Source organism: Helicoverpa armigera, chromosome 5 (assembly GCF_030705265.1).
Source record: "Helicoverpa armigera isolate CAAS_96S chromosome 5, ASM3070526v1, whole genome shotgun sequence".
Classification (NCBI taxonomy): Eukaryota; Metazoa; Arthropoda; class Insecta; order Lepidoptera; family Noctuidae; genus Helicoverpa; species Helicoverpa armigera.
In genome coordinates this window covers 8,416,404-8,443,549 of record NC_087124.1, presented here as the reverse complement: position 1 = coordinate 8,443,549, position 27,146 = coordinate 8,416,404, and the positions used below count along the sequence as shown (strand labels likewise).

At 37.1% G+C, this 27,146-nt stretch overlaps 1 protein-coding gene and 1 long non-coding RNA gene across 3 annotated transcripts in view; both read right to left on the bottom strand.

The window, feature by feature from the left end:
• Gaba-b-r1 (metabotropic GABA-B receptor subtype 1) overlaps positions 1-27,146 on the bottom strand; it is a 136,830-nt gene that overhangs the window by 39,519 nt on the left and 70,165 nt on the right. For both annotated transcript variants that reach the window (XM_021346041.3, XM_021346048.3), the window contains exon 2: positions 530-1,192. In XM_021346041.3, the coding sequence (XP_021201716.3) occupies positions 530-1,177 (648 nt within the window). In that variant the 5' untranslated portion in view covers positions 1,178-1,192. The remainder of the gene's footprint in view (positions 1-529; positions 1,193-27,146) is intronic.
• LOC110384656 (uncharacterized) lies at positions 12,201-15,576 on the bottom strand. The gene is made up of 3 exons (XR_010276536.1): positions 15,147-15,576; positions 13,863-14,799; positions 12,201-12,801 (listed from the first exon to the last, which is right to left on the bottom strand). It is a non-coding gene; the product is annotated as an uncharacterized LOC110384656 (long non-coding RNA).

Here is a 27,146-nt window from a genome sequence, read left to right as displayed (position 1 = left end):
AAAATTTTCTTCCGGAACCATTCATAAATTCTCAATAATTGAATCGAACGTCAGCTTCACCCTCTCGGTTGCAATATCATAAGCCTATGATTTGAGTCCATTTGGATTTATGGCAGTAGACCTCTTAGATAGAAATACGATCCCTTTTTGTTAATTACCAGGACCGCAGGCAGCTGGGCGGGTTTTAACTTGGTAATCCATTAAGTCGGTACTTGTCATTCTGAATGAAGAGCGAGAGGTGACGACACGTTGTGCACATTAACTTGATTGGAATTATAATTGGCATTTTCGTAACTTTGTCAGTTTCTAACTTAAATTGCCAACATATAATTAAGTTTAATTTTACCAAGTAAAGTTAAGTGCCAATTTCAGTAGTAGATTTAATATGAAGTGTTTGCTAGGGGTACGTGTGGATCCGACAGAAAAAAATCACATAAGTAAATTGTCACACACAATACGCACGTATTGGCACATGACAAATAATTTATCGACTCCCTTGGTAAATGGATGATTAATGAATCAAATATACCTTGCTATCGTTGCTGTGAATGTATAATTTGAAGCCGGACAATAAATCAGAGCGCGCGTTGACATCGGCGAGAGCGAGTTCGGCGGCGGGCTTGCAGGCCTGGCCGCCTTGCCACCCGCCCTCGCCCTCCATGGGGAAGATGCCCCCAATATGGAGGTCCCCGTCGCGCCGGCCCTCGCTGTACCCGACGCCGCCGCAGCCGCTCAGCCACAGCACCAGCAGCGTCCGCGCCCGCCGCGCGCCGCCTCTACACCTCCATCTCCACACAACACACTTGGCAACAACGAATAATTGCACTATTGTCTTCACTAACAATGCTTTAATATCACAATACACTGTTCTAGTTCGAAAACTAAACATATTATTCACACCAGTTTTTAATTTGACTAGCGGACGCTTTGTAAAATTAAAGTTTAGTCGCACCCGCGGCAAGGAGGCGTCGGCATTTTGATATAAACTTGATATCAACCGAAGATATTGTAGACATAGCCTAATAAGCGTGATTTTTTCTATAAAATATGGCATGGAGTGTGCACGGGGGCCCGGGCTGGCGCGCCCCGCCGCCGCGGCCACTGCGCGACCCTTGGCGCCCTGCAGGGTCATCGCTCGCGGCGGGGACATGCTGTCATTGTTCACCTCTCCGAGCATTTTCCATGCTCTCTCCTGCAACAAACAAATGTTTGCGTTTTCATTTAAATTTCTAGCATGCGAGCACTTGAAACGCTATTATTTTCATACAAAGATAAAATGCCCTCATGTATTTCACACAACTACAAATTTTAATAGCTAGTGAGATCATAGTCTCATGATTTGTAAAAAGTGATGTAGTCGTACCAGACATTAATAAATGTAGGTCTATGTGCAGCTCAAACACTGCAACCAATTTAGGTAAATGAGATGTTACAATTGCATTCGAGAGCGTGTCGTCACGCCTAATTCAACAGACCGCTAGCAGCTAATTCTGTTTTAGAAATGTGCCAAATACTATTTGAATGCATATTAAAAACCTTATAAACAGGAATTAGGCACCAAAATGTTGGGAAAGTATCTTGCTAACATTTTCGTACTTATTAATAAAACATAAGGTCTAGTTATTATAACTAAAAAGGCGTTTTATTACTTGATTATGTAATGCTTTTGTGTTTAGAAAATAACTGTCAATTATTATTTATGATGGATCGGTATTACAGATGCTACACATGTCTACTGCAATTTTCAGTCAAGATTCATCTTTTTTATGCTGCTTATTTAAGTATAATCCGTCGGCATTCTATGTTCAAATATCAGATCAAATTCATACTGCTCAAAATTCACATTGGAAAGCTCATAACAATTAAAATTGATTTTACCCGTAATCTCTATTAAATAACCTCGAATCGTAACTGCAGCTGATTACGATCGGTAAAATATAGGAACCCAGAATGACTCAATAAGAATTTCTGCTGTCGGATACAAAAAGCCTGATAATAATCGACTCTCTGTAATCGCGCCGCAATGAAATGAGAAGTTAATGATTCGTAGCTTATTCCTTTGTAATACCGACCGTAATCATCGAGAGAAAATGGTGTTCAATTAAAAAATTGTCGACTCCGCAAAGTATGACTAATTGTCTCCCTTTTAATGATTAACTATAGAAAGTTATTTAATTTAGGTGTTTGTAGAGGATTAAGAAAAGGATTTGCAACGCGCAATAGCTAATTTAGTTTCTTTTATATTCAAATGTTGCCGTATCATTCACTTTTCGTATCAAAGCCTTCTAACTTTTACAACAAATTGTCTTTAAGTTGAATGAGTAAGTAAATACTTCCCAGTCCATACCATATTGAGAGGTTCGTCAATATAATCGTGCCCTTATGAATATTCAATAAAATTGAATTTCATTACGAATATCGGCAATAAACAGCGATAGTGTAAACCCGTTGAGTAATAATAACATGTTACGAGCTCCGGCAACGAGTCGCGTTTATATATTGTGTAATGTGGCAGTATAGTTAAGGGTGAGGTTAACGTAGTTAGGTGCGCGGTGATCAATCAGCACCGCATCGAGTGCGCGAGGGCGATATGTCGAGTTTGTAATTTAGATATTTACCCAGCCAGCTCATCTCGCTGCCCGAGTGCCCGCATCTACCCAAATGATATATCACTTCCCCTACATAAAGTTGCAACACTCGCAGCGGATGTAAACGGAATAAAACAATACTGTATTACAAACTTCTCCCATCTCACAAATACTATTTTCACTGCTTTTTAGCTCAGATACGACAGTTAGTGAGCAAATGAAAGGCTCACAACACAGCGACGTTTTTGAAGTTTCTCTGGCAAACTGAATGTCCGCCTTTGCAATCATTTTTCAAATCGTATTTTCAGAATTTTTGTTCTTTCAGTAGCAATATCTCAATTGAGGTCAAAAGGTTTTAATTTACTGTATATCGAGTTATAGTAAAACAGTTAGTAGTGATAAATTGTCGGCACTAAACCTAATTCTATTGTTCATTTTCGTGAACGTTTTTCGAATACCAACAGCGCCAGAGCCTTTGCTAGTAATCAAGTTATTCTGTGTAACACTTTTGTATTTGGATATTACCTAATGGACACTATTAGCATTAATTCAGAGCTACCTTCTTCCCGTGTTTAAAAAGAAAAATTGTTATGCGTAAAACGTTCCCATTTCACGGTAAATAAAAGAGGATAAAGTTAGGTATAAAGATTAAGGCTTTTAAAAATAATGGTTGAGATGACGATAAAAAAATGAAAATAAAATGGCTGAATGTTTTTATATGTTTACGTTTAAGATGTTAATCTTTAAGAACATTTCGGCTTAACAAAGTTAAACATCGGAACTTCAAAACATTGCTGGCTTGTTTTTAATTGGCAACCTTTACTAATCCGCAGCTAGAGTTGCCAGTGAACTTTATGAATGTTGTTTCTAGTTTCGGTAGTATTATGAAATAAGTTTTCAGGTGTTACTTAGCACTGTGGCTGGTAAATGGTTCTAATTGCCAACACGGGGTCTCTCTTACGTTGTAAGTCTACAACCCATTTCGATAAACTTTGTGTTAGGTTCAAAATGCTCATAACATGAGAATGTAGGTAAATTATTAACTAAGCTGTATCTGTGTCCTAATATTAGGTGTTCCTCAGAGGATTCTTAATAGAATAATAGATTAAGCACTTAATGAAAGGCAGTAAGCAATCACATTGAAGGCGAAGACGTCTTCGAGTGCTTGGCTAGAGGCTAACGCAATCAGGCCCGGCTATTGCCGCAATTTCCAAGGAAATCACATAAAGGAGCCATTGGACCGCTCCCATTACTATTGTCTGTTTATTTTTATTATTTTGCTGAGTCTACCTTAGCTTACAAATTGGTTGTCATCGTTATTGTCTATTTTGGGACCGAAGGTAATAAAATTAATATCTGAAGCTAAAAATATTACACAGCCTACAAAGTGTTGCGAAGATCTTGGACCGAAATAGCACTCTTATTGTTTTACTGAAGAGAAAACGATAGTAAAGTTGAGTTGTTAATGATTGTTATTGAGAAAAGTAAGATCATTTTCCATGCCGTTTCATTGAGTAGGTGGCGACGACTTTAGACTTTGGTATACTTTTTGTCGTTATTATGTTTCAGATGTTGTTAAATGTTGTTGTACATGTAACATACAATCAGACATGATTGGATTTAAAACTAGAACGGTATGTTATCCTTTTCACACGTGTCTACGTGATACAAAATTTTATAAAACATCGTCGGCAGATTTTTTGATAACCATTACTTTAACGACGACGGCACGTATTTCGCAATCTCCCCTACGTGAATGTCAGAACAACCTCCAGGCTGCGCGAATGTACGGAGCAACATTTTTCTGTTTGCATTGACATTTCGCTGACACGAGGCCATAAATGTAATAAAACGTTGGAAATGCAAAGAAAAAAGCGTTCGAGGGCAGAGTGAACCTCGAAATCAACCATTTACTTTTATAGAGTACAGCATTCGTCTCGGTTCATTTACATTTCTGGGCTCGTTTCGTAACCGAGCTGATTTTCTGTCTAGGAATGGGTACGTGATAAGGCATATACGTATATATGCCTCTACATAAACTATGTAAATCGACGAGTTTTCGAATTCCCGATACTGAAATACGAGAGGCGAAATTCAAAAGCTTCGCGATCTCTATTCAATGGATTTCATGGTACAACATTTCTATTTAAGAGCAAGCATGTTTAAAATCCTTGATGCACTCAATATACGTTAGTATACGTATGGGAAATCCAATATGAACACATTTTTGTATGTATCTATTTATGTTAGGAGCTTTCAGTCGTTCCGAAGCACTTTCCGCGCGTGACCGACTTATGTTCATGACCTTGAGACGGGATTTACGTACCTATGAAGAGTAATCCGTACGAGGTTGTACAGGTGAAGTACTGAGAGGATCTCGATTCATATCACGGGTAAGATAAGAAAGTCTAAGATGCTTTCATATTTTCACGTCTTACGTGAGTTCTCGTTAGAATCTAAGGCTGATGCATAAACATGATAGATTATTATCTTGAAAAGGTTCTATTCATATGAAGACGAAAAATACATAGCTAACGCAATCAGTGTACTATTGTGTCGGTAACGCGACGTTTGACGCTACTCTCATGTAAATAGCTCGAGTGTTCGATCTAGCAACAAAGATATAAAATGATACTGTATTTCGTATTCTGTGCTCGAGGGAAAACAAAAAGAATTTTAGTGATTTGTGAGCGTAGTTAAATTACGTCTTTTTCTCTTTTGTCAAGCGTAACGACGCCTGTCAATGGCGGCAGCTGTCGCGCCTAATGTATTTTAATTTATCTCGACTGAGATTAATTGAATCTATTTACTGCAAAAATATGCAACGACACACACAATTTAATCCTTTGTTTGTTAAAAATCTATTTACGAATAAACTGAATTAGAAACTTCAAAAATCTTTTATCTAAAGTTTTTAAATTAAAAACGAAATTCTTTTGTTTGAGTTGAGGCCAACAAACTTGAGCGTTTTCTTGCAAAGCACACTGTTTTGTGAAATTGCCGGTGAATTTTTTTCTCCCCGTTTCTCCATTTGCAATTTTTAAAGAATGTATTTCACAGTAAATAAGGTTCGTCGTTGGTCCCTACAAAGGGTGAACACTCCAAGCATTCCAATTTTAAATTCTTACTTTAGGAGCTTTGTATTCAGGACTTGGTGATGGCCGCATAATTTAGGCATTTGTAGTGTTTGGAACGGATAGACATGCTACCAAATTAAATATCCTTAAAGTACTTGACTAAAATACCTGATTGTTCTTAAGGCAGTTTCTCACCAAACTTTATAGCGGTTAAGAACATCGTGCGAGCGGTAGTGGCAGAGGCATCTCTTAAATACATAACTCAAGATCCATATGAATAAGAAAAAGTAATGAGTAGGTTAAGTATATTGTATAATGTGATATGAAACTCCATGAATTTTATTCGAGAGACTGATGTATATTTAGTACATAATAATGAAAATTGACAGGTACCCAGAATAGACAACAAATACAACAGTAGACGAAAATTTCTAAATGCTAAGTTTAGATATGTATCTCTTAGTTGAAGCAATATTGTTGAAATTAATTCTAGCCAATTCGATCTGGGGCTTATCTTATCTTTGGCAAAATAGACGCTTCGTGGGGCTACACCGATGAAATTAATCCAATATAACTGTTATAATCATTAACTAACCAGATTCAGCTGTTATTATACGCCTGATAATATTAGAAATTCGCTATCAATTGTTTTCTGTAAAGCCTCATTGGTAAATACAAAAAAAATGGCTTTATGATTAAATTTGAGTAATTGAATTGCACAAAACTCGAATATATTTTGAAATTGGAGAGATTTATATTGTTCATCAATATAAAACAAAGATTGATTAAGTATATTGCACTGAAGTGGCATTATTCAGCACTAATTCATTTTTATATAGGGATTTATAGTCGCGGAGTCTATAATCCATCTATAACACAGTATGTTATCATTAACTGGTTTAAAACGCTCGTGACACGTTGCGCGAGGATGTTTATGAACGACGGCGCCGTAAAAATGTTCAATTTACGATCCGATTACGTCCGACAGGGGTTCGGAACATTAACTGGTGTTGGTGTGAGCTCTTTAGCTGCGTAAGGCGCGCGCCGCAAAATTGCGGTTGTACCAGGGGCGCGGTGGCCGGCCCGGTAACAGCGCCGTAATTAAATTTACCATACCACACCTACAGGTGCAAGCAAACTCGGTTTCTTTGAGCCCCTAACTCATATACTACATTTGACAACTCGTACAAGAGATGCCTACGCGACTTTATTGAGTTCGTGTTCAAATCCCAACAGTCACAGTCAATTGTTATTCTTTTCATAACGGGAAAATTCGGATTGAACGAAATCGTTTTAGTATATATTGGAATGGCAGCTTACTGCTTTTTCAGACCACAAAGAGAGTCTGAGTGGCGCAGGTATAATAAAAATTTGGGAATTTATTCTTTTATAAAGCAAATCGTGAATGGAAATAAGCGTTAAACGAGTCGGCGTAATGAGGCTAACGAGCAGAAAGCAGCGCCTATAACGTTTATACTACGGCTTTTCTTCATTTCACTTTAAGGATTAAACGTTTTCTTGTTTTTATTTTGACTGTTGAGTTCTGAATTCTTTTTTACGTGTGAGTTTAGAACAATGGGTGTTTTATTGCTTTGTTTGTCAAGGGATGATAATAATGAGCGGTACTGTGACTGCAGTGGCCCCTTTGCTTCTAGAACCGCCCTGCACGACATAAATAACAAATGGTGTTTGAAAAGACCCATCACAGAACATCTCGCGCTATGTCACAACTTTGATTGTATCCATTTAACTTGAGGACTTAACACTGTTAAATATTTAGTGTACCTACATGTCGTAGCAAGGTGAATTGTCGCTTTAGAATGTAATTAGAGACGATCTTCTGTACGAGTATTCTGTAATTACTTTTGGTGAAGTTACACCAACTACACCTATTAAGTTGATGTGTGGGATTAGTTGTTCTAAATCAGTTTTTGGAGTACCTACAGACTATTTTGTAACGACCTTCTCAATTAACTTACAAAAAACAGAATAATTCACTTTCATTTGTGATTTGAATATCATGTTTTCACACAATGAGACAGCGATAATTTGTTACAGTAAATCAGTATATTGTAGAGCAGTTAACAATGTCGATAAGGTGTCTGGTGCACAAAGAAATAAACGGTCGTTTGTTCGGGCGGCGTCGAAAGGAAAAGCAATTAGCTAGAATGCAAATAGCAAAATGTATTGTAGTGTTGAACACATTTGCATACGAAGCGACGAGCGGACGGAATTCCGAGGGCCTGGCGTACCCATTCCCTGTATAAGCTTCCGTTCAAAACTTCCATCGTAAAGCTAAAAAACCAATGCTCGGCTCACTGTAATTTCGTTTGGCGAGAACGCCATTCAAAGTTTGCGTAATTCGTAACGAAAATTGCCTTCCTACAATAATATTTAAGATACACTAAGAATACAGCTAATGTTTGTTAGAATGCTACCTTTTTTAATTGCTATTCACCGCATTACCTTTCTTTACGATCCGTATAGCTTCGGGCCTGTTAAGAATTCATTTGTTTTCCAGAGAAATGTTTTCTGCAAACCATTTGCGTTGGCCTATTCCGATTTACGTGGTGCCATTTGGAGGAATTGTCTAATTAACCTGCCTATTGAACAATTTATTACACAACCCTAGATGTTTCCCTGTAATTTCGGCTGAACCTTATTGACTGTGGTATTACAAATAAATCACTGACGCTGTAATTTGGTTACGGGGCGCTTATATTACAAGAACCTAATATTCATTATGGACTTGCCGGTTTTGTCCAAAATTTTAGCAATTTTCTGCCATATTTCTCATCATTAGTAAATCCAAAGACATGCTTGTCAGAAAGTAGTTATTTATAGCTACATCTATGTACACACATTCGTCATTATTTATAAGGCACGCTAAAGAAAGAAAAACTGTTTGATGCTTTAATTATATTCACATTATTAAACCATGAATCTTTCTAACAAGATCAGGCATGATTTATTATTCTTTGTGCTGTGTATGTTTCGAACCGTTTTATAAGAAAACACATTCATTAACTTCCCTCCCCCGTTATTAACATTTTTAGTTGTGAAGTTGTTTCGAGGGACACAGAGAGAGTTTCCCGGTTCGATATCAAAGATTTGAAAAGTACTTAGTATTTTTTTGCTGTTTATCCTACATATTACAAATTAGATGAAGTACCGTTTAAAGAATGCTGTGAAAATTTCAGTTCAAAATATTTGAACAATAAATAGATAATTGTTGATAATATTGGTACTAAACGATTTCGTGTCAATTTAATAGGCTACCATAATTAAATAATGAAGCTTTGGGCTAAATTGAATACTTGATCTTTATTACAACACTCATTACCCCATATTGCTTTGTACCTCGTTACAAAGTCCAATTTTATACGATCTATAGCTTTTGGCGCCTTTTATACAACAAATATAACCCTTTTCATTAAATTGCCTTGTGAATTGGGCGGAATAAGCTGATTTACTTAATAATATTCTTTCAAACCATTGAAATGTTAATAACCCTAAGGCGCTTTTGTATTATAAATAACCTCAATTACAAATGTGAGGAAAATTTTGCAAGTAAAATATATCTTGATATGTTTCTGAGAGATAACGAAACGCCCGAAGTTGTGGCATATTTCAATTACTTTTGGGCGCGTCTCGTATGCAAGCTATCATGTGAAAATGGTTCCAAAAATGTCGGCGCATGATCCCCTTTATGTTTGCACGTTCGCTTTGGTAAAGCGGTGTAAAGTAATTATTTAAAATGATATTTTCGTTTCTTTCTTAGCACGAACAAAAACCTCCCTTTCGAAAGACCCTTTCAGCTATTTTTCAAAATTCTCATTTTGTTTAATAGAATTTACCTAGCCCCTCAATTGCTGGTCAGATGACTATAAAACGTCGCGTCGAGGCAGCCACATTAACCTGTGTACAAACAACGTCATAGCGATCATGAATCCGCTTACCAATCGCGATGGTTATGGTAATAATACCCGCAGGATTGTTCGCCGTGACGCTTCCATGGCCGGCCTCCAAATTCACACGCGGACATTTATTTTATGGCCAGCTATTACAGCCATTATTATTTTATTGCTCGACGTATCACACAAGGATTTTAGGCTTTAGTTGTAGGTTGACTATGATGTTAATGGTTGTAAAGATTTTCAGAAATAAACTTTATCTAAAAGTTCGAATCTTTACATCAATCGTATGCATGTGATGGATAAAACTGCCAAACAACTAAGAACCACTCATAATTTTAATAAATAATTGTAACCATTAATTAATAATGGATATCTACTAGTAGAATCACAAAGCTGAACTAAAATGTTTAACAGTTCGTTAATCAAATGCAACGTTCTGGGAATACCAGCATGATTGTTGGAATTCCTTCTATCATGGATACTAAAACATTCAAGAGGCACTCATCTAGAGGTATTGCAGGCAGTTTGGAAACGGAACGATTTTTTTAAAGCTATAAATTTCGCACGTGATCGTAGCTCCAGTGCCGTGATCACGCGCCGGCCTCAGCCAGCTCGTCTTCACAGGCTATTCAGCTAAACGCCTCACTAATTAACATCCAACCCTCAATTTATTCTGAACATTACTGAGGTTCTTTTATTCGACTTCGAACAAAAAGTGGTTATGAAGAATTCAATGAATTGACGAAGTTTAATATTCCGGTATAAAGTTATAGGGAGTGAAATATTTTGAATAGTTCCTTGATTAAAAATGCAGTATTCGTGATTGTACCTTCGCCTGTAGTTGTGAAAATTGTATTAGTTAGGAGTGACCTTTTTCTTTTATACTTCTTGAAAGTTTCTAACGACTCAGTGCCGTGTCTTTAATAATATACGTATAAAAATGCTGTACTGAAGTTATTTTAGAATAACTTAACATCGTAAATGTAGAGAATGAGATGGAGTGAATGTAATTTCATGAACAAAGTTAAAGCAGACTCATAATTTGAATCGTAAAAAAAAGGTTACTTCAATGTAGATTCGATGATGAGATTAATTTCTAATAAGTTTAATGAAAGTCGGATAAAAGTATCTTGGTGATATGATGACTAGAATTTCTTAAGTTAGGTGTTAGAAAATTATATGAAAAATCAATTCAATAACTTAGATACTCTTTGCCTTTTTAAACAAAATAATTATTTTTCCCATATTCGCATCACGTGTTCACCGCAGCATAGGGAGGGATGTACCAGGAGTACAGTTACATTAATCCCACTTTATAGGAGTTGCCACAAATTCGCTCTCTAGGCACCTATTTCCTACTCGGAATATATGACCTCCGAATTGGACTGATAGCATGCTCAGTAGTCACAATTTTATTAGACCAACCATGTTTTAATGATAGTACATTGAATGTTTTATGTAATTTTCTATGAGTAGTATCAGACACAACGATAGTTTAACTCTAAAATGTTCCTTCAAACCCTTAACATTAATCGGTGGCTTCAAGTTAGAATCTTCATTACCGCTGGCTCTGAGTCCATGTTAGTCGGAGAGTAACGTTAAGAACACTGACTGTTCACGTATAACTTGCCATCTACTTCACCGTTATGATCTAAGCCTCCGTACGTACAATTCACGTCAAACTGTAGTTTGTGGCCGGCCTTATGTACGAATACATAAACTTAGTTTTGTTCATTACGAATGTTGAAGGCAGCCTGGATGAGGTAAACTAATTTGGCACGCATTCAAACTAACGGCCCATCTTTGAACCAAGAATCCTTATTAAGTCGAGAGCTCGCGGCTTTGCTTACTTTACCCTAATGCTAACGTTTTATGTATGTACAATTGTGGATTTTTGCACCTTTTGTTGATTTGGGTAAACGTTCCGGGAGAGATTGGAACTTTTATTTTTCGACGTTTTTTGTTGCGTTGTTAAAAGAGGAGTGTTGTTACTAATTGGAACGCCAGTATTCCGTGGGGAAACATGGATATATACCTACGACGAAATATATTACTCCATCGATTGAGCCAATGTATTGTACAGCGTAAGTACATGCAAAATTCTGAAGCCATAATTCCAATATAAATATTCCTCAAATATGTGTCAATCTTTTACAGATTGACTCCATAAGAATCCAATTTCTATTATAAATTCGCATTGAAACTGAACCCCGAACAACTACTTTAATTTTAATAGAAGAGCAAATGCTGAAACAGGCTCCAAGATGTTATGTAATATATATTCTAATTGCTAGCAAGCACGGTGGTGGAGCATGAATGAGCCACTTTATTATACAATGGTGGGCTTAATATAGGCACTTCATGGTTAATGAATTGGTAACACTTAGCGTCTGTGTGTATATTGCTCAAATTATGCTTTGAGGTTCAGTAGTAACAATACAGGCGCTTTAGCGACGTGTTACAATACCTAAACATCTATAATGTTCACTTCATCTATTTGATACAAAGATTTAAAAAAATGTGCAAATGTGTGAGTGTGTGTGTGTGTGTCAAGTTCTAGTACAGATACCTAAATAAACATTTTTTTACCTGGTAATAGTTTCCCGTAATTATAGTAAAACATGACTCGATTTAGTGGCCAAACATACTTGTAATGTGTGTTTCGTTGTTAAAAGGAATTTGCATAACATAACAACAAGTCCGTTTTCCCCGGGGCAGACTGAGGTAACGGCAACTGCATAAATTGGGAGCTCCCTTAGTCAAGCGTTATGTTTGCCAGGACTGTATCCAATTAATGAAGGTGTCCGTACACCCTTATCATATTTGAGACGCCTACTGGATACTACCAGCGACACAAACTATTTATTATTATAACAATTTATCAGTATAGGGAAAATGCCTAGCAAAAATATTTTTTTATTTAGTTGAGCAATTCATCTAAGTGAATATCGTCATTTTTTGATTGCCAGCTGGACAGTAGCATCGAGTTCCTTAGAGCGATTATTTCCAAAGAAGCTCCTAGTTCATCTAGGTTATTTATAACTGGAACTGCGTATCTTCGTTGGCTACCGACTGTGGGGGCGCCGAGTATATGGACCTTGCAGCAGACTTTGTACCCCCAAGAGCACCCAGCCACTCCGACATCCATGTGAAGCGAGGGACATTGTCTGATGTCCACACATATGCCACCGCGAGCCCAGCAAGTCGACCTAGTTGTTCCTGTGTCAAGTTATTTTTCTATTATTATTAGATCCTCCACAATGCTGACTCTTTAGCTTATTACAAATATGAAGGTCCTATTAAATAGATGCTCAAAAACTACCTTATTCATGATTTCCATTGGGCAGCATGAAATGGCTAATTACAAAAACATCACAGAAAAATAATGTCCCTGGGTACCTAATAGATACCCAGCGGAAGAATTCCATCTCTCGGTTCTTAGCGGTTTCTTGTGTACGAATAGTGTTAATTGTTTATTGTACTCTCATACCCGTGACATCACCTGTACTCTCGGAAAAACCGTTTTGAGTGCTGACGCGAAAATTCGCTAGTGTGAAAGCGATATATTTTTTTTATATTCTGTGTCTAATTTTATGCTATAACATTCTACTACAAAATGTTGGACAAATATAAATATCATCACTATAGCAATGACTCGTCGTTACATGGTATTGAAAATTAACTACTGTATTGCAATAGAAGAAGTACATTTGTACCTTATAGTACTTACAATGAAAACTGACTATGAAGCAACAAAGCAAATTGTAACTTAAATAAACTTGATTTCTAATGTACATACATAGGTACGAATGAATAAATCTCAACGTCGAATACTGGGGAACATGGGTATGACAGCAAAGAGAACTTATTATCCGCATGAGATTAGTGGACGGCCAACGGAATATACGATGATGCAAATAATGGCCAATGGGTAAATGTTTATTGGGGTTTTCGCAAGGATTTATCTTGACCTACAGGGATATTTTGCGACCTGACAGAGTTGGTAAATCAGCACAACCTTCGGAGAATTTGGTCCTAAGCCGAGCACAGTAAAAGCGGTAAAAGGAAACTTTGGTATTTCATATGGAACAAAAAAGCTGCACACATGGGCCGTTGCTCCAACCATCGCATGGCACGGTACGACATAAAATGACAATTCTTCTTACGGTTGAGCTGATAGGTGCAATGATTTTTGGTGCTTATAATTATGTAAATTATATTTCAATAGAAAATTGTGCAAAAATGGGATAATGAGAATGAATAATGAACAAATAGCTAACCGAGTGTTGGTTTCTTGCCTAAACCAGGGAGGAATACGTCTTTGAAAGAGCTAGATATCTGAGGTTGAGCATAGCTCCCATGCCCATTCCCATTTCCATTTCCCTGTCCGTTGCCATTTCCAGGGGTAAGTCCAGCGATATGTCCATTGCCATTTCCAGCGTTATGTCCATTGCCATTTCCATTGCTATGTCCATTGCCATTTCCATTAGTCTTTCCATTGCCATTTCCATTAGTCTTTCCATTTCCGTTAGTCTTTCCATTGCCATTTCCATTGCTCTTTCCGTTGCCATTTCCATTGCTCTTTCCGTTACCGTTTTTATTGTTGCCGAGTACATTTGTAACAACTAAAGCGATAATAACACATCTTATCAACAGTGACATGTTTTCAAAAAATAACCAAATAAAACTATAAATCATATTGTTTCATTAACTTTTTAATTAATCAAAGAAAGTACTTTCGATAAGCCAACTAATGTTTTGGTTGAAGTATTTTACAACACGAATTAATATGGAATCTTTCAAGTAACGTAAAATCAAATAAATAGAACATAAGTGAATAGTTTGCTTGGTTGAAGTTCTTCTATGTCTGTACTATAACGACCAGAGGCGATTTCTTACGGTACTGTGGTATTTCATCAATTTGGGCGTCATCATCTTCACGTTTTCTTTTGGACCTCTTCTTTTTCGTTTGGACTATCTTCATTTTTGGTACAATACCTTTGCCACCAAAATCTTGTTGTCTACTCCAGGGCAGACCTAAAGTATCGAGTCCCTTGTCTTTTAAGTCTCTGACGTGGAAGTTGTTCCACTTGAAGCAACATACTTCTAAATTATTTCTGCATCCATTTACTTGGGTTAAGAAGCGCTGGCCCTCACACATCTGTTGGTCGACGCAAATACCGCCCAGTTGCCAACATGGCGTCGTTTTCATCGACCCTGAGGAAAACGTTCATTAGGTAATATCTCGATATAACAATTTTACGAGCATGCTTGGAGTTGCTATCGAATACTTTTCGTGAATAAACATGGTACGGCATTACCTCACCTACACGTTGTGATTACTTTCTAAGAGCCAAAACGATTTTGATGGAAATACCTGGGATTTTTGACGCAGGTAGAATGTACCAAAACCTATAAATTCACAAGGTATGTTTTACCCCGAGTTATTTTAAGGCGCAGTGCATCTTCAGATTTTTATTAGACTTCCACGGATATATCAACTACGACACATACCTACATACCGCTTCCGAATAGACGGGTTTCAAAGTAATTATTATACTCACTACGAGTAGGAGCGATGGAAGCGAGTGCTGAGTGGTAAGCGAGGAGTTCTGCCCGCAGGTCCTCATACTCCTCGTCAGCCGAGAGATCGATGTTCACGTCATTCCTCAAGGCAGTTATCAAGCGCCCACCCAAGTCATCCTTATTTTTATGTTGTCTGCGTTTTGCTAACACCAACGCACATACCATCAGACTGAGAAGTAAGAAGAACCGCAGCATACTTCCCATACGTTGCAGTTTCAAAGAAAAAAGTACATTTTATTCGATATCGAACAAATTTCGTTTAAAACGTTTTTATTGAAGTGAAAAGGCATAAATTCAATGATAAGCCGCGACCGGCTAAAGGATTTTGATTTGAGAATGTAGTTGGAAAATATAAATTTAATGAAATGTGGGTAATAGGATTTTGGAATCGATCTGCCATGGTAGCACCTAGCTTATATGTAACTGTGAAGCAACAAACTATGCGCTGCATGCTTCAACAACTAGGCAATTTTATGATGTACATATTTCATGTTTTATGATTTTCATGACTTTTAAGACAAAAATAAAAAAAACTTTACTTAAAGAAACAATGTCATAAATTATCCCCCTATGGAAAGTGCAACATATACCTACAAAACACTGATACATATTTTTTTCAAAATTCTGGTATGAACATGTTGTATCGAAATGAAGAACTTCATTTTGAGAGACAAGTTCTTTAACAAATTCTGATTACATTCAGCGGAAAAATAAGAGTGTAACCGACTCGGACGGCCTGGTAGTTTTTCTGCACAGATAAATTAAAGATACTATCTTTGCGGCGAGGCGATGACGTACTATCCAGTGGCATGTCTTTCACTACCTAATTACGACCCTGTCGCATTTCGTAACAACCTACCATTAGTCAAAATAAGTCTGTTAATGGAAGACATTTGTATTTCATCCTAAAGAATTACCAAACCTCCGAGAGTTTAATTAAGATGACAGATAGAAATATCAAGAAATTAATCTTCTACATAGAAAAGTTTGAGCAATAAGTTTTAATTGAAACGCTTAATATGTGGCGTGGTGTGGTGAGTGATGCCGGAATGAGGAACGTGTGATTGGAAATAGCTGGCGGGGTTATGGGCCTCAGCAATGCGACCGCGCCGCCATTTTCCGTGCAGTTTGGAAAATGAGAATATTATATTACACATATTTCATGTACGAATAGCTCACAGTTACTGTGAATGAAACTTCTGTGAGCAATATTCATTCATTAAAACGCGTGTCTACTGTAGTGACCTAAGTAAACATCCAAAGAGCTTGTTAACGTAATATGTATATAGGTACGGTGACATTTGAGCCTGTGTTATTTATCTGTTATTTACGGTCAGGTTGGCTGACGGGCCTGTCAATATCGCGGCCAGTTCCCGTGCGGGATATGCGACATGTTCGCTGGAAGTCATCCTGCTGAATTATTGAACCAGCCGCCGCTGAATCAATCGCGCTCGTGAACGCGAACCGGACGTCACGAGTCGAGAGAGACAGTAAAAAAAGCTTTTTGCAACTTCAGCCTTTCAACTGGTTCCAAAGATTTTACTGGGTCGCATCGAATACCCTTTCTACTGGACAACTGATGGCCTTTATGTGAGAACTCTGAAAGATTTCCGAAAGTCATACATATCGAGTTCACCAGTGAACACACGCGCACAGAAGCGTCACTCAGCGTTCGATGCTCTATTCACTTTGAATGGGTGCTTCACAGACAATATCGTGTCTATTAGTATTCGAGGTTTTGATTTTCATTAATCTTCTTAATTAAAACTCAGTTTTGAACCTTTTAGAATTGTGTAGGCTCGTGCCCACGTTGTTGGGGCCTGTTATTCCCAGAAGTTTTATAACATAACATAGCTCTTGTAGCATTTAGAATACCTATAGATACTAACAAGATGATATAGATGCTGTCGTTTGTTGACCTTCACAGTAATTGAATAGACATGAGACGGCAAAGTCCTTTGTCGAGCAAGTTGCAATTTGAAGGCGCGTCGTAATGGCCAGCTCTTTGTCCTGTCCATTCTTAAGCGGTCACCCTTGAAGATAGATGAGGATAGTCTCCGCAGACATGCGTAACAACACTTTGTGGCGCTCGGGCTGAACGGATTACCTACCTACATTGCCTGACGTAGGACACAGTAAGCACTTTATCTTTAAAACTAGAAATAAAAAGCATTTTCGTCGGTGCAGTTGATGATAGTTCCCAACCTGGAGACGGCAACGGCAATTCATTAAGCCGGTCGAAAAGAGAACATATATACATCCTTCAATGTTTTCATATAATCTTTTGCAATACTCATAAGAAAAAGTGAGGTGCTATGTTCCCATAGTCATTCAAGAACTGGCTGGGTATACCTAGCAGTCAGTAATATATTCTATTTTTAATTAAATTAGACATTCTGCTGCAAGGCACTCTGAGGCGTAATTTTAGAGCTATTTATCAATACAATACAAATTCCCTTGGACACCCTTAACGAACTATTTATGAGCTATTTGCATCTTCAGACAAAGCGTTCGTGATTAATCGCCATCTGAATGACATTCGCCAAGTCCAAGCGACGTAAACAACAAACTTTTACTTAAATCACTCTTGCAGTCCCGCCCCTAATTGCTTCGAGTCAATTCTGACAGCTGATTGGTAACGCAAAATTAATGGACGACTGAATTCAGTTGGTTATCACAATAAATTATGAATTCAGATAAAACTTCATTACTGTGCAGTGGAACGGTAGTTTCGTTGTTATTTTTAGGTAGGTATCTTATTATTTCAAACAATGTCCAAGCTCTTCATGTGAGGAAGGACTTATGCATATAAGGCTTATCTCACATAGGATAGAATTGCAAGGCAAATTCAAACTGAATTTGAATTTCAATATCAATTCATAGTAGTAGACGGTCAAGTACAGACTTAATAAAGGACACAAGGTTTCAAAACAAAATAACATATACGAGTTATATGTTTGTGTTTGTCATGAAAAAAGTAAGGGAACAGAAATAGCTGACAGCGTGAACGCGTAATGTGACCCGAGCAGACTTGACGAGCACCTGTCATCGTACCTGCGCTTGTCACTTCGAGTCGCTTCATATACGAGTAGGTTCAATAATACTCGATTCATAAATATGTAATGATATTTATGTATGTATATATATGTATGTATGTATGTATATTTATGTATGTGATATGTATCTTCCATACGAAACAGTGGTTTTAAATATTTACAATTAGTTCATTGGTCTGTAATAAGGAATTAATAAGTGTAATCCGATAAGCAGGTACCTATTCGGTATTGTGTAAAGAATACAATTTCCATAGTAACGGATTATTTCAAGATGGAAAATTTTCACAACACTGAAAAGAACTGTTCTTCTTCCTATTTATAGAATATGGGTTCATATATAATGAAGTTGGGCATGAAACATAAGTAAATATAACTTAATTAAATATAAGGACGTCACAGCACTAGCACGTAGCTATTGCCGAAAATGGAACCGTGTCGGACTTATTTACCTTCATTTGGTCTAGCAAGTAAACAACGTATATTATTAGGTGGCTCTCATCGTGTGAAAGTTATAAGGGTCAACTGGAGTAAACAGGGACCGTTTATAGCAGAGGTCTAACAACGCACGATATATCCAATACTTTAGTGCTCTTCATAATTTCTACGTAATGATACTGTCGGTGGGTTGAGGATGAATATAAAAGATTATTCGTAAGGAAAGTTACAAAAATATACACCTGTCAAACTTATGTACAAGCTTTTTTTGAGAACCTTGAAATTACGTATTTGAAATGATTTTAAGAGAACAGTGTTTATATAAAGCTATTTATAAATAAACGACAAGTAAAAACGAACAGAATTTCAAATATTCACACTGTGCAAGTGATATACAAAAAAACACATTCATAGTAAAAAAATAAAGCGACAACACTACCAAAATAGAAGCCCATTTGAAAGTTTAAGTACAGAATGCAAAATAATACCAACACTTATCTAAATGTATCGAAACGGAAATTCAATTTGGCGCCGCAAACGAAAGAACTCTTCAGGGACTATTGCGAACAACACCTTGCTATGTAAGCGCTCATGAACATGTGTACAGTGAGCAAAACACTTTGCCGAGCAAACTCGAAATAAATATATCGCTGCGCCCGCAAATATATTACCTACCTACATATTCGTGAATTACGGGCCATGTTACACTTGACTACTGAAAAATTGTTGAAAGTTTCGAAAGTCAATTTTGTTGACTGTACTCAGTGGTACGTCATGTGGAATATTTCAGATATCTTGTACTATTGTAAGTTTGTAAATGAGGAACTGCGGTTGTTCCCCGAAATCTTTGGACCTCACTCGCCCCGCCCTTCTGTTCTATTTTAAGAAACAATGTCAAGGCTTTCTGGAAGATTAGAAACGCTTTCTTCTCTTGGGCATAGATTTATCTTCATATATGGCTGGATATTAGTGAGATGGAACGTTCAAAAGTTTTTTTACTGCGGACCAATCTTGGACATCAATCTTAATGACTTAGTGAAACCTTTTGAACTTTTTGTGGGGCGTCTCGTTTTTTGTTGAAAAATCGTGTGAAAGTAATCCGCTAATTTCTTTTGATCCATTCGGTAAATAGAAAGCAAACAATTATCAAAGTACAAAAGTCGATAGAAACAGAATTGTTAAGTTTGCACATCAATTGTATTAAAAAAAATAAGTAATTATAGTATTGTATTTCTTAGATTTGTAAAAGGTTAACTAGCCTTCTCGTTTGCAGGAAAGTAGAAGTAGAACATATTTGTAAGTATAGAAGCAAAAAGTTGCAGAACGTGTTAATCGGTAACATTCAAACAATGGTGTTACCTATAGTTCTATTGAATGACAAAGTCAATTATGCAGACAAATAGATCAAAACTATGTAAATAAAAAGTTTGGAAAAACTTATTTTTATCAAAAATAGTACCAGCAACAACTAGAAAAGACCGCCGAGCCGAGATTCCTTAGAATCGGTGAACTTGCATGAAAGGGAATCATGAAAATTCAATAAACAAGGGTTTTGTGTAAAGATCCGGCTATCAGTAGTCCTCGGCGCTCTTCGCCTTACGCCGCAATTTCCAACACGTGGTCGTACATACCTATACCATAAATTGTAAAGAAATCCTATTTATTTTAAGTTACTTTGTTATTATTAACTTCGCAGTTTCGGTAGGTAAACATGTATAGTTATCGGCACGAATCTTGAGCTCTGACCTACATCTGCGCAGAAGTGATTTATTAAGCAAAGAACCAATCCCGACTGACGGCTATGACGCGATGCACTGCGGATCAATCACCACTTCAGCCCGCGCCCGCGCCTCACTTCATACCACAAAAGGGACCCAATAAATTACTTCTGCGTAGGTGAAGGTCAGAGCTCAAGATTCGTGCCGAAAACTATACTTTTTTTTCTGGAAGAATCTTATAATTTTTTTAAGGTTTAATGACGGACAGGTGGAGCAACGTATAAAATTTGGTAATTGTCTCGGAGGAACACTAAAATAACCACAATGAACGGAAATACTTAAATTTTCCTGCACCCTGGGGTATCAGTTACGATACCACAGGGTTAAAACTTTACGAACCCGAGACCTTTATAGTTAGTCCCGGTAGGAAACACGATACATTTTGACAAACACCCCTATCTCCATTAGTGTCAGAAGATTACCGGCTTTCCTAGCGATCAATGATCCGATAAACACTCGTAGCAATTATAGTAATTATTCGTACAATTCAACGCTGCGGTCTATGAGGCCTCATACATACACAGCTATCACACAACAGGGAATGTTTACATATGCTAATGAACTACTTAATCAATACTTTATCTGCGTTATTTATACGTAGTTGGTATTATTTAATTATTTTTTATAGGAGGCAGAAGAAGGCTTTTTTATCCCTTAGGCCCAATTGCCGGAATATCGCACTCGTGTAGAACTCACGAGGCCCTCTTATCGCTAAAAGGACAAGGTGTTTTATTATTAAACGCTCTTTGTAAAGTAGACGGTAAGCGGATCCGTAATTTATTATTAATGAGATAAAGATAGGTCTTAAGTAGACCCTTACTGGGTGCCGCTCGTTCCCGGGTAAGTTGGCGTGTCAAATCAACTCAATATTTAAATTGCTCTAAAAGCGTCATCCATATTTAAACATTATAATTATTAAGGATGTTAACGGACTGGGCGTGAGATGTTAAGTGGCAAACTTGTCACAAAGCTTCTCGCTGGGCTCAAAGAGATGCCTCAGCTCGGACCCTCGTAAGGAGCAACATTGTCAGCACATGGGACTGCCATTATAACACATTCTATACATTGCTATAGAATTTATATATTGATACAGCAAGCAGCGTTCATGTTAATTTTTCACGTTCATCTCATAGTGCTGCAGAAAATGTGCAATTCAGATGTAGACTGTAATTTTAAGTGGAATAAAACTTACTCGTTGTTCAACTCTACATTTTAATCATTATAGTGAAACTCTTAAAATAATACCAAAAGTAACATCTGTAACGTAATTTAATTAAATAAAGATCCAAACACACTCGGGTGAACCGCGAACACATTAGCGGGAGCTACGCGTATTTTGACAAAGTTTGGGTAAAGTTATAAACAAAAGCGACTGAGCGATTCTCATTCGATTAAACAAACAACCACAAAACAAAACATTGTTTTAGATGATATGGATACTGGAAACGTTGCCACGTATTTAAAGCAATAAACATTTTAACAAATATTTGTTTTTGGCTAACAAACTGGACTCTTTTTCAATTTCAATGAATGCGCTGTATTTTTTTATTCGGATGCTCGGTTTTGGAATATGCTGAGACAGCTCACACAAAATGGATCCAGCGCCATTTACCTTGTTTTTAGAGTGGACGCATACAGCATTTACCTTTGTTTGCCAAGCGTATCGTTGAGTTGTGTTTCATCTGCTTACGTGTCACTTTGTACAATACAATGTTGCCAGCTGAGTTGCATTACGTATTTTTTCATAAGTGAAATGAGTAAAGCCGAGACAGATAAGCGGATAATATATTAAAAAAATAAATAAAATCTTTTTAATCGGTTCGTTAACCAATAACATGAAAAACAGCGGACCATCGAATAAGAGCAGACGAGAGTAAGAGCATAATTGCTTTCCAATTAGGAGCCGTCAATATTTATCATTTCCAATTTATTATCAAATATTTTTTCTCTAAAGTTTGAATTGAACCTTTTCATTTTTCCCTGACACAGAAAAACACACACAACCTGGGAAATTTTATCCCTTGCGCATATTTGTATAACCTACTCTAGTCTGTGTACTTTACATCAGAGTGGGGTAACCTCCTTCACCCCTATATGTACGGGTATCTCTTAGTGTGGAAAACATCTCGAGCTCACACCTGTACGTAGTTAGTTCTACCGACTTGTGTGCGCTTTACTATCTCTCGTGTCCGCTTCTAACTGCTAACAAGCATTGCTAACTTAAAAAAACGAACAGCGATAACTTGCGGGTTGCGAGCGTAAATGAACAGAATAACATAATTATGTGAGACAAAACGTTTGTTCTCAAAATAGCGATAGGGAAATAGCTGCTCAAGATGTCTCAACGCAATTTATTGTAATGAGTTTTGAAATATCATCAAGCACCCATTTATATTTATGGTTGGGGGAAAGGGGTGCTTACCGCGCGGTTAAAGACGAGTAGATACGATTTTCAGAGTGTCGCACTTATTGCATAATAACGTCGTTTTGCGCAATGTACTGCTTACATTTATCATCGTCTATTCCTTGCGTACATACATTACGTTTGCTTACCGCCGTCCCAGTTAAGCCAATCTCGCAGTAAAGCCTTGAATGTTCTCTCGACAGACGGCAATTAAACTACAAGGGACCGAGCCATGACAAGCAGATGTCGTTTCTTATCACACTGAATTAACTAACAAGTATAAGATATACGCACTTTATGGGCAAGTTTAATGGGCCATGTTGTCAATAAAGATGCAGAAGTTTCTTTATTCTCTTTGAGTCAGATGAAATTGTTGAATAATATGCGTGAAGTGGAATGTACACAAGCCCTTACCTATAAACATCGACCCTCCGCGCCACGACCATTTGTCTTGCCACAACACTTCGCATTCAACTGTCAAATTCGATGTTCCATTGTTAATAAGGCTTAAGTTCAAGTATAATTAAAACAGAGGAGTTCCCAGTTAACTGACGTAACGAGCTCGCAGTTGAAATAAAGTTATACGCCCCGTTATATGTGGGAAAGGTCCTATCGTGTTTTCTAATGTTACATGTAATAAATGGGTTACATGAAAAATATGAGGACTGACACTTGGGAAAAACATTTGTTATGACATACTTAAATATGAATAGTACATTAAATGTAAATGGATCTAAGTTTCTACCAATGTTTCGAGAGCCGTAATCAGAAGATACGATTCAGAAGACGATAGACGCTCGCTATCAGCCGGGATTATAGTTAATTTACATTGATCGTGTTCGAGCGCTTTCAAATTAAATATTAAAGCTTTAAGTTGTTTCCACCTGTAAATATTAGTGGGTTTTCCGTCGTACAGTATGCGGCGAACGCTCGCAATAATAAAGTCCTCGGTGTGCGCTTCGCATGCATGCAATAAAAAACTTTTGAAAGCCTGCAAGAATTTTAACAGTGCCAGCTCATTTAATATTTATTAAATTGGCTTGCGTATTTTACCACTTCATGTTAATAAATTTAAGGAGGAATTACATATTTTATGTGAGCAAAATGATCAGATGTACAATCTTGTTAGTCCCATTGTTAGGTGGAAGGGTTTTTATGGCATTTGTGTACCCGTTAATACTTATACCCATAGGATTTGCGGGGTAAAATAAACACGAAATTATTTTTGGGAACACGTATTAGCCGGCGGCAGGTGTTAGACCCTTGCTTTTATGCCAATTTATTTGCAAAGGACCTATTATTCGTCATAATAATAATGTACATATGTATGTTGTTTGTGCTTTAAATCACAAGCAATGTTATTAATAATGAACAGGGTTAAAATCTGTTACTACGCACCATATCAGATAGCAACCGACGAAAAATATGTTTTTATGTTTAGCAACATCGTGTTTAGGTAGCTAAAAATATCTAACAAACAATTTTCGTCAATGTAAATTGAAACCTTGTTTTTGTAGCTCAGCCCCGGATCTTCAATTTTTTTTAGGCGGGGCAGAAACTGAAAAATGCCGCCCCGCCTACCTACCTACTTATGTTTATTTTCACCAACGAAAGTCTCTGTTTTGTTAGGTAAAGGACTTACAAAATTTTGTCCAAATCATTGTAGGCTCAAACAGTTGGCCAGTTTAAAGTTATGAAAGTCGAGGCAGATTAATGTACACAATGTAAAGTAACAAGCAGTTGGAAGCGCAAACTTTTTTGTTTTTGAGGACTCCAACTTATAAAAGGTATAATAAGACAGCGTGGATTTGACTTATGAAATCAACAAGGTAATGCCTGTGTAATATTGCGCGAGCGAAGCGAGCGCAAAATTTTTTGAGTCTACGACACAAAAGTAGGTACCTGATTAAGTAAGTATCTTGTCCAGTAACAATATACTTACTTGTTTTTAAAGTTATTTGTTGGAAGCAGTCCCGGCTTTAACTCTACTAGCGCCCTGGGCGAGATTTCTACGGCGCCCCCAACTGCAATTCAAACCCATACGAAAAACAGAGACATATGTAGTTACCGATTGCGCGAGCGAAGCGAGCGCGAATTTTTTTATATAGTTAACAAGTCAAAGCAAAAATTACCTAAGATGTAGCCCAATCGTACATAAGTTATTGCTGGTTGGTGAATGCAAAAACACGGGAACACAGGTTCTGATTGCGCGAGCGAAGCGAATGAAATTTTTTTTGTTATATTTTAGAACTCAAAAATGACTTAAACACTACAAAGAGTTATCTACGTTTGGGCATGTAGCCCAAACGTAGATAACTCTTTGTAGCTTTTTGCTTTGCTAAAAATAAAAACAACTATAAAGTGAAGCAGCCCGAAAAAGCTTTTTTGAGATTTGGATCACTAAAAGTCCTTAACATATATAATAAAAGGCGACTGTGAATTGAAGAAGCCGCGAGCGAAGGGAGCGCGATTTTTTTTGAGTATTGGGACATTAAATTAAAAGCTATATGTGAAAAAAAATGTAAGTGTGAAGTAAAGAAATCGCGAGCGAAGCGAGCGCGAAAATTTTTGAGTTTTGGGACATAAAAGTAGTGTATCTAACGCGCCCGGCATTGTATGACAATACATTAATTTAATTGAAATTTCTTGGTCCAGGAGCGTACCGCGGCGCCCGGGTTATTCGCACACCCTGCACCATAGGTTAAGGCGGCCCTGATGCTATCCATACATTTGGATACAGTTCTTGTAAGCTGCGATCTTTGATGTTTAAAACAAAAATATGAGTAAAATTGTGATCAAGGATTGGTTGGGGGCGCCCGCGGCGACCCTTATGTCCGGCGCCCTACCCTAAAGCCGCTACTGGTTGGAAGACTCACAAATTAAACTGGGAATTGTGTACAAATAAAAAGAAACCGTGATGAGAGCGAGTGCCATTTGTGATCGTTGATTCAGTGCGTCAATAAAAAATACATAAGGTGTGATTAAGTCGCGAGCGTAGCGAGCGAGAATGTTTTCATTTAGAGGATGTTAAAAGTGAAAAATAATCAAAATGATGAATTAAACAAAGCGAAGGCGACTTTTTAGAACATTTGCTTGTCAGTATCATGATACAATGGCACTTCCTTATCAAACGGGTGTAATTTCATCTGAGGGCACGGCAGTGCCCCAGCCAAGACTCGAGCAAAGCGGGCACGGCCGTACCATCTTTTCTCGAAGCGTTTCGCGGCTATTTCAGCCCCCTGTATCTTCCATGTGAACAAAGCTAGGAGTTTAGGTTTTCGATGACCAAGAGTAAGTATTAGAACAAGCTCAGTCCCAAAATTACAAGAAATTTGAATAAATAGTTTACGAGTTATGAGCGATCAAAGTTACACCATTTTGTCACTGACTCACTCACTGACCGATCATCAAAAGTCTAAGGTACTTCTAGCAAACTTAGAACCTTCAAATTTGGCACCAAGATAGGTTATTAGCTACATATAAAGGGAAAATTATAAAAACCTTAAAACTTAATAAAAAAATAGGAAACAAATTTATATTTGCGGTTTTTCAAGAACATTGTGTATGAATTTTGACTGCATTGATAACTTTGTTATTTATTTATGTACAAAATGTTACTATTTGTTTTATTGTTACGTAGTGTGGTATATTGTTATTATGTATTAAATATACATACATATGAATAAAAAAGCTAGGTTAAAATAAAATGATAAAATCTTTCATATTAATGCAGTGCGATAAATACTGCATGCTCGCTCGATAGATGGCGTTGTCCTGGTCTAAATCGCGCTACGGTTTTTAGTTAAAAGAAAAAAACAATTTCATGTGATAGCGCCATCTACCTCTGAAATAAATCTCTTTTATTCTAAAAGATATTCGATTAAAAAATTCATCAATTTCGAAATTGTTTAATTTATTAAAAAAAAAAATGTTGTTTACGTGCTAGTTTAGGTGTACATATTTAGTTTGTTATATATTTAGTTAGTTGCATGTAAGTTAATTTAATTTGTTATATACTTAGAGAAGAAGGAGACCTACAAAAAATAAATTAGATCCCACCAAAAACATTAAATGTAAAAAAAGCCAATCCTCTACGCAATTCCTCCACCGTAAAAAGTTTTGAGATCGCATAGAAGCCAAGTCCTGTTCAACTTTATTTGTAATAATAAATCAATATTTTGTGACTATATCAATAGTTTTGTTCACATTACAATAATATTGTCTTGGCCATGAGCACAAGTTAATAGTCGCTCCCTGAAATCATCATCATCCTCCGAGCCTTTTCCCAATCACGTTGGGGTCGGC